General features: G+C 34.2%; 1 protein-coding gene across 1 annotated transcript in view; it reads right to left on the bottom strand.

Moving 5' to 3' along the window:
* LOC132543702 (serine/threonine-protein kinase DCLK2-like) overlaps window positions 1-11,514 on the bottom strand; it is a 31,288-nt gene extending 19,774 nt beyond the window's left edge. The window contains exons 1-3 of the mRNA XM_060207221.1: window positions 11,112-11,514; window positions 6,898-6,921; window positions 5,554-5,562 (exon numbers count right to left, since the gene is read on the bottom strand). Coding sequence (XP_060063204.1) covers window positions 5,554-5,562; window positions 6,898-6,921; window positions 11,112-11,514 — 436 coding nt within the window. The remainder of the gene's footprint in view (window positions 1-5,553; window positions 5,563-6,897; window positions 6,922-11,111) is intronic.
* Between the last annotated feature and the right edge of the window lie 3,546 nt (window positions 11,515-15,060).

Raw genomic sequence — 15,060 nt, forward strand, 5'->3', positions numbered from 1 at the left:
CAGTTAAGTCCTATCTATGACAATTACTGGAAATTACTGGACAGGCAGAGTTTTGAAACATTCCAGTTAAGTCCAGACAATTACTGGACAGGCAGAGTTTTGAAACATTCCAGTTAAGTCCTATCTATGACAATTACTGGACAGGCAGAGTTTTGAAACATTCCAGTTAAGTCCTATCTATGACAATTACTGGACAGGCAGAGTTTTGAAACATTCCAGTTAAGTCCTATCTATGACAATTACTGGACAGGCAGAGTTTTGAAACATTCCAGTTAAGTCCTATCTATGACAATTACTGGACAGGCAGAGTTTTGAAACATTCCAGTTAAGTCCTATCTATGACAATTACTGGACAGGCAGAGTTTTGAAACATTCCAGTTAAGTCCTATCTATGACAATTACTGGACAGGCAGAGTTTTGAAACATTCCAGTTAAGTCCTATCTATGACAATTACTGGACAGGCAGAGTTTTGAAACATTCCAGACAATTTGGACAGGCAAGTCCTATCTATGACAATTACTGGACAGGCAGAGTTTTGAAACATTCCAGTTAAGTCCTATCTATGACAATTACTGGACAGGCAGAGTTTTGAAACATTCCAGTTAAGTCCTATCTATGACAATTACTGGACAGGCAGAGTTTTGAAACATTCCAGTTAAGTCCTATCTATGACAATTACTGGACAGGCAGAGTTTTGAAACATTCCAGTTAAGTCCTATCTATGACAATTACTGGACAGGCAGAGTTTTGAAACATTCCAGTTAAGTCCTATCTAAGACAATTACTGGACAGGCAGAGTTTTGAAACATTCCAGTTAAGTCCTATCTATGACAATTACTGGACAGGCAGAGTTTTGAAACATTCCAGTTAAGTCCTATCTATGACAATTACTGGACAGGCAGAGTTTTGAGACATTCCCTAAGACAATTACTGGACAGGCAGAGTTTTGAAACATTCCAGTTATCTATGACAATTACTGGACAGGCAGAGTTTTGAGACATTCCAGTTAAGTCCTATCTATGACAATTACTGGACAGGCAGAGTTTTGAAACATTCCAGTTAAGTCCTAAGACAATTACTGGACAGGCAGAGTTTTGAAACATTCCAGTTAAGTCCTAAGACAATTACTGGACAGGCAGAGTTTTGAAACATTCCAGTTAAATGACAATTACTGGACTGGCAGAGTTTTGAAACATTCCAGTTAAGTCCTATCTATGACAATTACTGGACAGGCAGAGTTTTGAAACATTCCAGTTAAGTCCTATCTAAGACAATTACTGGACAGGCAGAGTTTTGAAACATTCCAGTTAAGTCCTATCTATGACAATTACTGGACAGGCAGAGTTTTGAAACATTCCAGTTAAGTCCTATCTATGACAATTACTGGACAGGCAGAGTTTTGAAACATTCCAGTTAAGTCCTATCTATGACAATTACTGGACAGGTTTTTGAAACATTCCAGTTAAGTCCTATGACAATTACTGGACAGGCAGAGTTTTGAAACATTCCAGTTAAGTCCTATCTATGACAATTACTGGACGGGCAGAGTTTTGAGACATTCCAGTTAAGTCCTATCTAAGACAATTACTGGACGGGCAGAGTTTTGAGACATTCCAGTTAAGTCCTATCTAAGACAATTACTGGACAGGCAGAGTTTTGAAACATTCCAGTTAAGTCCTAAGACAATTACTGGACAGGCAGAGTTTTGAAACATTCCAGTTAAGTCCTATCTATGACAATTACTGGACAGGCAGAGTTTTGAAACATTCCATGACAATTACTGGACATTCCAGTTAAGTCCTATCTATGACAATTACTGGACAGGCAGAGTTTTGAAACATTCCAGTTAAGTCTATCTATGACAACTGGACAGGCAGAGTTTTGAAACATTCCAGTTAAGACAGGACAGAGTTTTGAAACATTCCAGTTAAGTCCTATCTATGACAATTACTGGACAGGCAGAAAACATTCCAGTTAAGTCCTATCTATGACAATTACTGGACAGGCAGAGTTTTGAAACATTCCAGTTAAGTCCTATCTAGACAATTACTGGACACAGCTTGAAACATTCCAGTTAAGAGACATTACTGGACAGGCAGAGTTTTGAAACATTCCAGTTAAGTTCTGACAGGCAGAGTTTTGAAACATCTAAGACAATTACTGAGAGTTTTGAAACATTCCAGTTAAGTCCTATCTATGACAATTATGGACAGAAACATTCTATACTGACAATTACTCTACTGTGATAGTTCTAAAAAATTTTATCTGTGATGGACACATCTGTGAATAATTATGGACAGTTCTAAAAAATATCTCCTGTTCAAACAAGCAGTAAAACACTGTGACCATACAATAAATACTTTGTTTAAAAGTATGTTTAAATGAAATAAAAAAAATTACTCTCCTATAAACAGCTCTGTAAACAGATGTTCTGGAACATATCACATGTGTTTTGAACAGCATGTTAATATGACAATATTCTAAGCTATAAATAAACAATTAATTCCAACTATTAAGAGAAGTATGACAAATACAGTATGTTATGGTTTGGGGTCAATATCTTTTTTATCACAAGGTCCAACATTTAGATTAAATGTCACCTCTCCATTCACCATATGTTCTACTGTGATAAACACATTCTACTGTACTCCAGTTCTACACTGAATATTATATACATGTTTATTTACCTTGTGATGGACAAAATAATCTGTAATCATGATCATTGTAGGTCATGCAGGTGGTGTTAACACACATTATTTATACTGTGATGGACAGTTCAATACTGTACACTGATCTACTGTGATGGACAAACTGAGTATTTTCTACTGTGATGGACAGTTCTATACTGAATATTTTATACTGTGATGGACAGTTCTATACTGAATTCTACTGTGATGGACAGTTCTACACTGAATATTTTCTACTGTGATGGACAGTTCTACACTGAATTCTACTGTGATGGACAGTTCTATACTGAATTCTACTGTGATGGACAGTTCTACACTGAATATTTTCTACTGTGATGGACAGTTCTATACTGAATATTTTCTACTGTGATGGACAGTTCTACACTGAATTCTACTGTGATGGACAGTTCTACACTGAATATTTTCTACTGTGATGGACAGTTCTACACTGAATATTTTCTACTGTGATGGACAGTTCTACACTGAATTCTACTGTGATGGACAGTTCTACACTGAATTCTACTGTGATGGACAGTTCTACACTGAATATTTTCTACTGTGATGGACAGTTCTGTACTGAATATTTTCTACTGTGATGGATAGTTCTAAACTGAATATTTTCTACTGTGATGGACAGTTCTACACTGAATATTTTCTACTGTGATGGACAGTTCTGTACTGAATATTTTCTACTGTGATGGATAGTTCTGTACTGAATATTTTCTACTGTGATGGACAGTTCTACACTGAATATTTTCTACTGTGATGGACAGTTCTACACTGAATATTTTCTACTGTGATGGACAGTTCTACACTGAATTCTACTGTGATGGACAGTTCTACACTGTATTCTACTGTGATGGATAGTTCTACACTGAATTCTACTGTGATGGACATTTCTACACTGAATTCTACTGTGACGGACAGTTCTACACTGAATTCTACTGTGATGGACAGTTCTACACTGAATATTTTCTACTGTGACGGACAGTTCTATACTGAATTCTACTGTGATGGACAGTTCCATACTGAATATTTTCTACTGTGACGGACAGTTCTACACTGAATATTTTCTACTGTGATGGACAGTTCCATACTGAATATTTTCTACTGTGACGGACAGTTCCATACTGAATATTTTCTACTGTGATGGACAGTTCTACACTGAATTCTACTGTGATGGACAGTTCTACACTGAATTCTACTGTGATGGACAGTTCTATACTAAATATTTTCTACTGTGATGGACAGTTCCATACTGAATATTTTCTACTGTGATGGACAGTTCTACACTGAATATTTTATACTGTGATGGACAGTTCTACACTGAATTCTACTGTGATGGACAGTTCTACACTGAATTCTACTGTGATGGACAGTTCTACACTGAATTCTACTGTGATGGACAGTTCTACACTGAATTCTACTGTGATGGACAGTTCTACACTGAATATTTTCTACTGTGATGGACAGTTCTGTACTGAATATTTTCTACTGTGATGGACAGTTCTACACTGAATTCTACTGTGATGGACAGTTCTACACTGAATTCTACTGTGATGGACAGTTCTACACTGAATATTTTCTACTGTGATGGACAGTTCTGTACTGAATATTTTCTACTGTGATGGACAGTTCTACACTGAATTCTACTGTGATGGACAGTTCTACACTGAATTCTACTGTGATGGACAGTTCTACACTGAATTCTACTGTGATGGACAGTTCTACACTGAATATTTTCTACTGTGATGGACAGTTCTGTACTGAATATTTTCTACTGTGATGGACAGTTCTACACTGAATTCTACTGTGATGGACAGTTCTACACTGAATTCTACTGTGATGGACAGTTCTACACTGAATATTTTCTTTTTTGATTAAAATATGGTCAGATGTTATTTTACATAGACTAAAAGTATTCAACAAAAAATGTTTGACTGCAGAGTGACTTTGAGTTTACTGTGTTTTACAATGAATAAACTCTACTTTATTTCTACAATGAAATAGTTCTACTGTATTATGAACACTTTTGCACGAACTGTTTTGGTAATGTCTCTGACATTTAACAGCTATAGAACTGTACTAAATGTATTTTGAAAGGAATAATTCATAGTTAATTTATAAGCCACACGTTTCCAAGCTTATTGTTTCAGCCATACAACAACGGTATCCACTGATTAAACACTTCTTGTTCTTCAGCAGCTTTGATATTACACACATCTTATCTTCACCTTTCCATCAACAGTCATTGAAAATCCCAGGATTCAAATGTGTACTCAAAACTGAAAAATGACATTTTAATTTCCCCCCAGAAATTAACTTAAAGAAGAATTTTTAATGGAAAGGGAAAGATTACAGGTGTTTCTTCAGGGGAGCACAGGTAGAGCATTTCAATATTAGGGGCAGAGTGTAAAATATCAGGATGTTATGATACTGGTATATGTGTATATTAACAAAAGAATTCATAAACAGAACAATCAATAAAATTTTCTTTTTGAAAGTTAACAAAATCAATAAGTTGATAATATTTGTAACCATTAGAAACAAAAAGGCTTTGTTGAAAAAAATAGGAAATTTTTGTATTTTGTTTTTGTATATATATATATATATTTTCTGTCACCAGATAAAAGCTTCCATTTTGAAACACATCTTTTATGACTGGTGTTTACAGAACATTTCAATCACCTGAACTGTTGGTTACAAATATTTAACAGAACACATCAAAATGTAACAAAGTTACAGCACACATTGCGAAATGTGCTCCTCCAATGCTGGCAAATCTACCGAGTCTATTAAATCACACACTGAGATTTCAAGGCAAGTCTACTTAGTCTAAGTCACACACAGTGTATATGTACTTACATCTCTTTCCTACAACATAAAACATAAAATATCACATATAAACACTGTATACAAAACAACACTTTTCACATGAAATGCTTTCACTTCAAAATTTGAATTCTGAAACTCAGAATATTGCCCCCTGAAGCTAATATCTTGATAATTACAAACAGTATTTATTTTTTCCTGTTGAAGTTTATTTTGAAACTTTACCTGCAATTGAAATTCTACATATGATAAATGATGGTATTTTAATTGGCTACAATTATTTATAGTCCTACAAGTATGTTGTACAAGTAACAAAGACTCTCTATTACCAGGGGGTAAGTCCTCAAAACAGGCATTCCAGTATCAGTACTATTACAGTTAACATCAACCCAAACCATCAATTTTTATTTATTTCTCTGGTTTTGTATCTGTTATGCCTTTTGGTTTTTTGACGGAGAAATAAGAATAGTTTACATGGCGTTAGCTGGTTATCATGTGATCATGTTATATGTAGAACCTTATAGACAGAAAACACCCCCAGTGGACCTCGATCTGCATGTACAAATTTGGAAAGTAAAGAACCATAGAACTCCTTAGAGTACCTTTAGAAATCATGAAAAGATTATGTTGATTATCATATGGAGAGATCTTCTTCAAACTTCTGTATGTATATAGATAATCTGGAAATGGTTTAGGATTTCAGGGACATATAATTGTACAGAGTAAATGGATTTCTATATATAGTAAAGATTCTGTCTCACCTAAGAATTACATTGTTATGCTATAAATTGATTGTGTCCTTCAAAACAATCAAAATAATCAGGACGTTTCTTATTTTGTATTTTGTTTGAACTGATCTTCACTGTTGCAATGGAGAAGCTGGATACACAACTAGAGGTAGGATTGAAAATCAACTTTTCCATGTTTTAGAAGGGAAACTTCATTGTGTATGATGTAATACAATTGAGAGCTTAATATGTTAGAAATAACACATTCATCTAAAGTCAATAGATATGCACCTTTTCTGTACAAGCTGAGGCTGATAAAAGTGTTAACTCAATATTTAAAGCTTTCATCCGTTTTTATCACGATTAAACTGTGTGTTAAGAAATGATAGGGCCTGCAGCAGCTCTATAATCAAAATGAACAAGCACCTTTGTGAGTCAGAGCAATTTCATATGAATTCAAGCATTCATGTGAGTTGGAAAAATGTGATCACATGTATGTTTGTGAGTCTGATTATACAATGTATTATCAAGCATCTGTGTCATTTTGCACAATAATGACACGAGTGTATAATGTATTAGTTAAATTAATTAGCATTCCTTATCTAGTTACGGTTAGTGTCTGTAAGTCAACATTAACACAAATAATTACCATTCATGTTGCGTCTTCCCACTTCTGTAAAAGAATGTTTTTTAATGAAATTAAAATTGATGTCCTGTATTTAAATAAGGCTATGATTTTCTAATATTGTTATAAAGATGCTTTGCCATCTGGACATCGACATCATTAAACAACAAGAGGCCTGTAGGCCTTTACAATCATCAGAGTTAATTTTTTGTTTTCAATATATGACAATCACAAACTTAACAAAAACTGCCTTGTCCTATATCTAGTATACATATTAAAGCCTGAAAAGTATTTTTTGTAGCAAGTATTGATTTAAAGGACATTTCAAAATCTGAATAAAACACTGTAGTTTTCAAAACACTGAACCTGCTTGGCAACAAAATTCCAACCTTTTTTGTAATTCCAACTGAAAATGAATACAAATACTTAAATATTTGACCCCTGTGACCGTGAAAAATAGTCAAGGTCATTCACTTAAACAAACCTGATAGCCCTTCATCCCCGTATGCTACAGTCCCAATACAGACCTCTGGGTTTACGGTTATTGAGAAGAAGTTGTTAACACATTTGATCCCTATGACCTTTAAAGTTAGTCAAGGTCAATTTGAACACACTTCGTAGCACTTCATCCCAGCATGCTACAGGCCCAACATAAGAAATCTGGGTCTTTCGGTTTTTGAGAAGAAGTAAAAAATGTAATTTGTTTACAGTGCATGATGACGGACAAAAAGTGATTGCAATGGGTCACTTCAGACTTTGTCTCAAATGACCTAAAAACTGTATTTAAGCTGTCTTTTAATTCAATATTACCAGCTGTAATACCTGACATAATCTTTCTACTAGACATGCAGTACATTTAACATCATGATATATACCTGTATGTACAGAAATAAATACTATATTTAGTATCACTGTATTAAGCCATACACTGGATTCATTATTGTGAGTAAATCCAATGACGTGGGTATTTGTGGTTCATTATAACCCCTTAATTATCCTTGACAGAGATGACAGTGTCATCCATTAATTGGTGTACCAATTCAGTCTATAATGATACACACAATAACATGTCAGGAGATAAAGTTGTAATTCTCGGTAAAAACTATGGTAGACTAGAATATTAAACCTTTGACAGCTTGTCATCACAATCTCTAACTTTCTTTTATATTCTAAAGAATTCAGAAGTTCTGACCTGTTTAATTTAGCAATTTCTTGTCAAGACGTTAATGTTTAATAGACAAATTTGAAAAAGGTTCAGCTACCTATACATAAAATTTCACAAATATTGTCCATACACTGTTTTGTTACTATATAAATTGTAAGTAAATAGTTTTGTTACTATTTAAATTGTCAGTTAATTGATCTGTTACTTAAAAACATTCAGTACACAGATATGTGACTATATAAATTGTCAGTACACAGATATGTGACTATATATACATTGTCACTACACAGATATGTGACTATATAAATTGTCAGTACACAGATATGTGTCTATATATAAATTGTCAGTACACCGATATGTGACTATATATAAATTGTCACTACACAGATATGTGACTATATAAATTGTCAGTACAGATATGTGGCTATATATGAATTGTCACTACACAGATATGTGACGATATATAAATTGTCAGGTCACAGATATGTGACTATATATAAATTGTCAGTACACAGATATGTGACGATATATAAATTGTCAGTACAGATATGTGACTATATATAAATTGTCAGTACACAGATATGTGGCTATATATAAATTGTCAGTACACAGATATGTGACTATATATAAATTGTCAGGACACAGATATGTGTGACCATATAAATTGTCAGTACACAGATATGTGACTATATAAATTGTCACTACACAGATATGTGACTATATAAATTGTCAGTACAGATATGTGGCTATATATGAATTGTCACTACACAGATATGTGACGATATATAAATTGTCAGTACACAGATATGGGACTATATATAAATTGTCAGTACACAGATATGTGACTCTATAAATTGTCAGTACAGATATGTGGCTATATATAAATTGTCACTACACAGATATGTGACAATATATAAATTGTCACTACACAGATATGTGGCTATATATAAATTGTCAGTACACAGATATGTTACTATATATAAATTGTCAGTACACAGATAAGTGACTATATATTAATTGTCAGTACACAGATATGTGACTATATAGAAATTGTCAGTACACAGATAAGTGACTATATATTAATTGTCAGTACACAGATATGTGACTATATATAAATTGTCACTACACAGATATGTGACTATATATGAATTGTCACTACACAGATATGTGACTATATATAAATTGTCAGGTCACAGATATGTGACAATATATAAATTGTCACTACACAGATATGTGGCTATATATAAATTGTCAGGACACAGATATGTGACTATATATAAATTGTCACTACACAGATATGTGGCTATATATAAATTGTCAGGACACAGATATGTGACTCTATAAATTGTCAGTACAGATATGTGACTATATATAACTTGTCACTACACAGATATGTGACTATATATTAATTGTCACTACACAGATATGTGAATATATATAAATTGTCAGGTCACAGATATGTGACTATATATAAATTGTCAGGTCACAGATATGTGACTATATATAAATTGTCACTACACAGATATGTGGCTATATATAAATTTTCAGTACACAGATATGTGACTATATAAATTGCCAGGGCACAGATATGTGACTATATATAAATTGTCACTACACAGATATGTGGCTATATATAAATTGTCAGGTCACAGATATGTGACTATATATAAATTGTCAGGTCACAGATATGTGACTATATATAAATTGTCAGTACACAGATATGTGTGACCATATAAATTGTCAGTACACAGATATGTGACTATATAAATTGTCAGTACAGATATGTGACTATAAATAAATTGTCAGGGCACAGATATGTGACTATATATAAATTGTCTCTACACAGATATGTGGCTATATATAAATTGTCAGGACACAGATATGTGACAATATATAAATTGTCAGGACACAAATATGTGACGATATATAAATTGTCAGGACACAGATATGTGGCTCTTTGAGCCAGGTAAGGTAATAATAGGAAGGACCGATGTCTGATTATCAGTTTTCTGGACTGGGTTCTTAAGTTTGGCTATCAACATTACAGTTAGAATTTGAGTGAGGCTATATATCAAATATAGTACAATCTACATATTTTGCACTAAGTTACTGGTATATGCCAAAAACTATTGTTATAGTAGATTGTAGGTTGAAGACAATTTTTTTATTCTTCAGTTTGTTCCATAAGAACCAGTAGAGTTGTAAGAGGAAGTAAATGTGTGACACAGTTGTTAATAATCACAAACAGAAAGCAAGACGGCTGGTAAGACTGGTGGTCATTAAGACAGATGGTTAGTAAGATAGATGGTAAGGCAGGTATTATTAAGACAGGTAGTTAGTAACTAGTAAGAAAGCTGAAAAGACAGGTAATTATTAAGACAGTTAGTTAGTAACTAGTAAGAAAGCTGATAAGACAGGTAATCATTAAGACAGGTAGTTAGTAACTAGTAAGACAGCTGATAAGACAGGTAATTATTAAGACAGGTAGTTAGTAACTAGTAAGACAGCTGATAAGACAGGTAATTATTAAGACAGGTAGTTAGTAACTAGTAAGATAGCTGATAAGACAGGTAATTATTAAGACATGTAGTTAGTAACTAGTAAGATAGCTGATAAGACAGGTAATTATTAAGACAGGTAGTTAGTAACTAGTAAGACAGCTGATAAGACAGGTAATTATTAAGACAGGTAGTTAGTAACTAGTAAGACAGCTGATAAGACTGATAGTTATTAAGACAGGTAGTTAGTAACTAGTAAGATAGCTGATAAGACAGGTAATTATTAAGACAGGTAGTTAGTAACTAGTAAGATAGCTGATAAGACAGGTAATTATTAAGACAGGTAGTTAGTAACTAGTAAGATAGCTGATAAGACAGATAATTATTGAGACAGGTAGTTAGTAACTAGTAAGACAGCTGATAAGACTGGTAGTTATTAAGACAGGTAGTTAGTAAAGTGGCCTATGGCCATTGAATCATTAAGACATTGCTAGTGAGGTAGCTGGTAAGATAGGTGGTAGGTGAGTTGTATGATCAGTGACACAAATGTACATGTCAGTTCTGTTATTACTTACCCATTGACCATGGCTCCATGTTCTGTTGGCCATAGTTCACTTGTGCCTTGAATCCTTCAAACCCAGCACAAACATAAGTCTGACCATCCACAAGGTCCTCCAGGTCCTTGACACGTCGGCCACCAGAAGGGGTAAAGATCTGACGCACGCCATATGGTAAACCAACAGAGGAAGGTAATTTTCCAGTGAGGTCATTTAAAAGGTCACTGAAGTTAAAGTAACGATGAGGCGTAATGTACATCTTCTTTCCCTTGAAGAAACGGTCCCCGTTGACATAGAAACGTACCTTACGTGCCCGACGAAGTTCTCTCATCTTATCATCTGTGATATCCTTGTGGGTCTGCGAAATGGCAGGTTGGGCCACGTTAAAGTTATAAACACGTCTTGACATACTAGTGGTCATTTGTACAGAGTAGATGGAGCCAAATTCTGAGAAATTGTTATAACACAGCAGCAGTTGTCAATAGTTCCTTGGAGTAGAGATCTTGATTAATCTCTACATGGCCCCTGTACAAGGTGATTTCCTGGTAAAAGAAACAATAATTTATCTTAAACTTCTGAATACATTTGTAAACATTGCTCACATAATTGTATACATGCTTAATCTGCAATAGCAATAATACATTGTAATACACCCATACTAGAGGGGGTGGGGTGGGGTGTTGGGGTGTTGTATATCTGAGGGAGAGGAGGTGGGTGGGGGGTAGGGTGGGGGGTGGAGTGTTGTATATCTGAGGGGGGGGGGTTGTATATCTTATATCCTGCTTTTAGTTCACACTTATTTGTATTTTCACTAAAATGGGCAAAAAAATATACTTTTTTTTTATTACAAAGGAAGCCATAGTGATTAGTACCAGGTATACATTTTTGTGTACTTTTTTCTTACTTTCTGGACTTTTCAGAGCATTCCTCATAACTGAAGTAGTACTTTGAACTTTTCAACTGTACTTTTTTTGTACTAAGTTCTGACTTAGGACATTTTGACAAATAGTGTGAAACATAGTGTACTTTCCCCTATCCCCCCCCCTCCCAATATATCTCATTTGGACTACTTTTATCTTTCCCACAAAGTATCAGAGAAATAAATGTTTCAATCTCTGGATGTACTGATGTGCAGTTTCCTACACATTGTCTAGCAATATAAGAATAGCTGTAAATCAGGTGTTAAAGACAATGTATTGCCATGTTATGATGTAGAGACGGAGAAAAAACTTGTTTGAATTGGTATCTCATACGTAAAGGCACTTGACAGACTGTGCAAAGATGTTCAGTTCACAGGCATTACAGTAAAGGATCAATAAGTCAGAACAGACTACCTGCCCATATCAATTAATTAATGACATAGAATTAAGTGATTCCACACTTTAGTGTGATCTTTGGCACAGAAATCTCGAGAAACATGACTATACCTAACTGCTGACTTGAGCAAGTCTTCATTGTTTACATGTTTTTCTCAGCTATCATGACACATCTTGAATCAAAGCCATTTACAGTGTTTTGAGAACATGTTTCATTTAGCAAAATGGGTTTGTTAAATTGACCAAAATATATTAGCTTGCAAATTTCTAGCTACATGAGCATGTGAAACACATTGTAACCTAACTGAAGGTGTATGTGTAAAACACCATTGATTCCATAACATCACAATGCACTCTTGGAAATATTGATTTTATCGACCAATGAAATTTATTGTGCATTTTGAATTAAGATTGATCACTGAAACAAAGAAATCAGACTATAAAACAAAGCATACAGCATAATGTCTCTTTTATAATTATATTTGTGAATATCAAGCAAATAAAAAGAGGGATTACATTATGTTGTATACTGTTGCAGTTCCATTATAAAGTTACTGTATACAAAGACTGAAGGGATTACATTATGTTGTATACTGTTGCAGTTCCATTATAAAGTTACTGTATACAAAGACTGAAGGGATTACATTATGTTGTATACTGTTGCAGTTCCATTATAAAGTTACTGTATACAAAGGTATATGCATAGTCACAACAATCAATTTCAAATTAACATAATTCTGCAAGTTATACTTCTTTAAATGCATGGAAACAATGGGGGTTGTAACTCACCAAAAGCAATGGATACAGCTGGGACCTCAGCAATAAGTATGGAAACTTTCAGGTAAGGGACTTAAACATGTTCATGCAAGGGAGGTAACTCTTATCTCATTCCCTCAGCCATTTGATTTCAATAAAAATTTCAAGAGGTGATTAACTAATTTTCCCTTAATGTACTGGATCTGGTTTTCAAACTGTACAAAGATAAAGGCAACTCATATAGAAAGGGAGGTAACTTTAAACATTCAGTTCAGTCACAGATTTTATTCCAAAACAATAGTTTTTGAAGAGCTCTGCTGTCACGCCTGCGACATCTGAAAGCTACTCTATTATTTGATTCTAAAAGCAGTACCTACAGTTAAAATTCAGAGTGACATACAGAATACTGAATGCAGATTTCTTATATGCTATTAACGGATCAATTACACTCACACATTCGATCCAGTCACGTACAGATGTAAAGTTCAAGACGTCTAACATTAAAAGTGTACTCCAGTGCAACGAATGTCTGGGGTGTTTGTTAAAGTGTCTGTGTTGTAAAATGTCAAATAAGAGGCTACATAATGCATTATAAGTAGAGTATCACTTAACAAACAACCTAATACATGTCATACACACCTCATGGTTATGTCCCATGTGCCAGCATTTTTAGCCCATGTTTATTGAGTAACTTTATTATTCTGGTGTAAAATGTAGGTCATTATAGGACACACACAAGACTATATAACATTTATCATACATAATTAAGTCACCAGTATTTTTGGTAACAATCCTTAAATCCATCGATGTCTGAAACTTGAGCAATCTTAATTCATTCCCCAATATAATCAATAGCTCTCCAGTAATGATTCAATATGTCAGGGTAGCCCCCTGGTCATATTGCAGAAGTTAGAAAATATAAAAAGAATTTTGCGGAGGTAAAACTTCTATATAGTAATTCTACCTACATTGTAAAAAACATTACAGAAACTTGATATAGAATACTAATTAAGTTTTAATATGTGTACTAGAGAACACTGTGAGAGTGTGATGAAGGCTAGTCTATAGACTGTATATGTGTACTAGAGAACATTGTGAGAGTGTGATGCAGGCTATTCTATAGACTGTATATGTGTACTAGAGAACATTGTGAGAGTGTGATGAAGGCTAGTCTATAGACTGTATATGTGTGATGTACTGTATAGAGAACATTGTGAGAGTGTGATGAAGGCTTCTATAGAACTGTATATGTGTACTAGAGAACATTGTGAGAGTGTGATGAAGGCTGTATATGTGTTAGAGAACTATAGACTGTATATGTGTACTAGAGAACATTGTGAGAGTGTGATGAAGGCTTCTATAGACTGTATATGTGTACTAGAGAACATTGTGAGAGTGTGATGAAGGCTATTCTATAGTGTATATGTGTACTAGAGAACACAGTGTGTGAGGCTATTCTATAGTGTGTGTACTAGAGAACATTGTGAGAGTGTGATGAAGGCTATTCTATAGACTGTATATGTGTACTAGAGAACATTGTGAGAGTGTGATGAAGGCTTCTATAGACTGTATATGTGTACTAGAGAACATTGTGATAGTGTGTGTACTAGAGAACATTGTGATAGTGTGTGTACTAGAGAACATTGTGAGAGTGTGATGAAGGCTTCTATAGACTGTATATATGTACTAGAGAACATTGTGAGAGTGTGATGAAGGCTATTCTATAGACTGTATATGTGTACTAGAGAACATTGTGAGAGTGTGATGAAGGCTATTCTATAGACTGTATATGTGTACTAGAGAACATTGTGAGAGTGTGATGCAGGCTATTCTATAGACTGTATATATGTACTAGAGAACATTGTGTCTATAGACTGTATATGTGTACTAGAGAA

The sequence above is a fragment of the Ylistrum balloti genome, unplaced genomic scaffold (genome assembly GCF_031769215.1).
Source record: "Ylistrum balloti isolate Yb309-2 unplaced genomic scaffold, AGI_CSIRO_Ybal_v1 Utg369762, whole genome shotgun sequence".
Taxonomy (NCBI): Eukaryota; Metazoa; Mollusca; class Bivalvia; order Pectinida; family Pectinidae; genus Ylistrum; species Ylistrum balloti.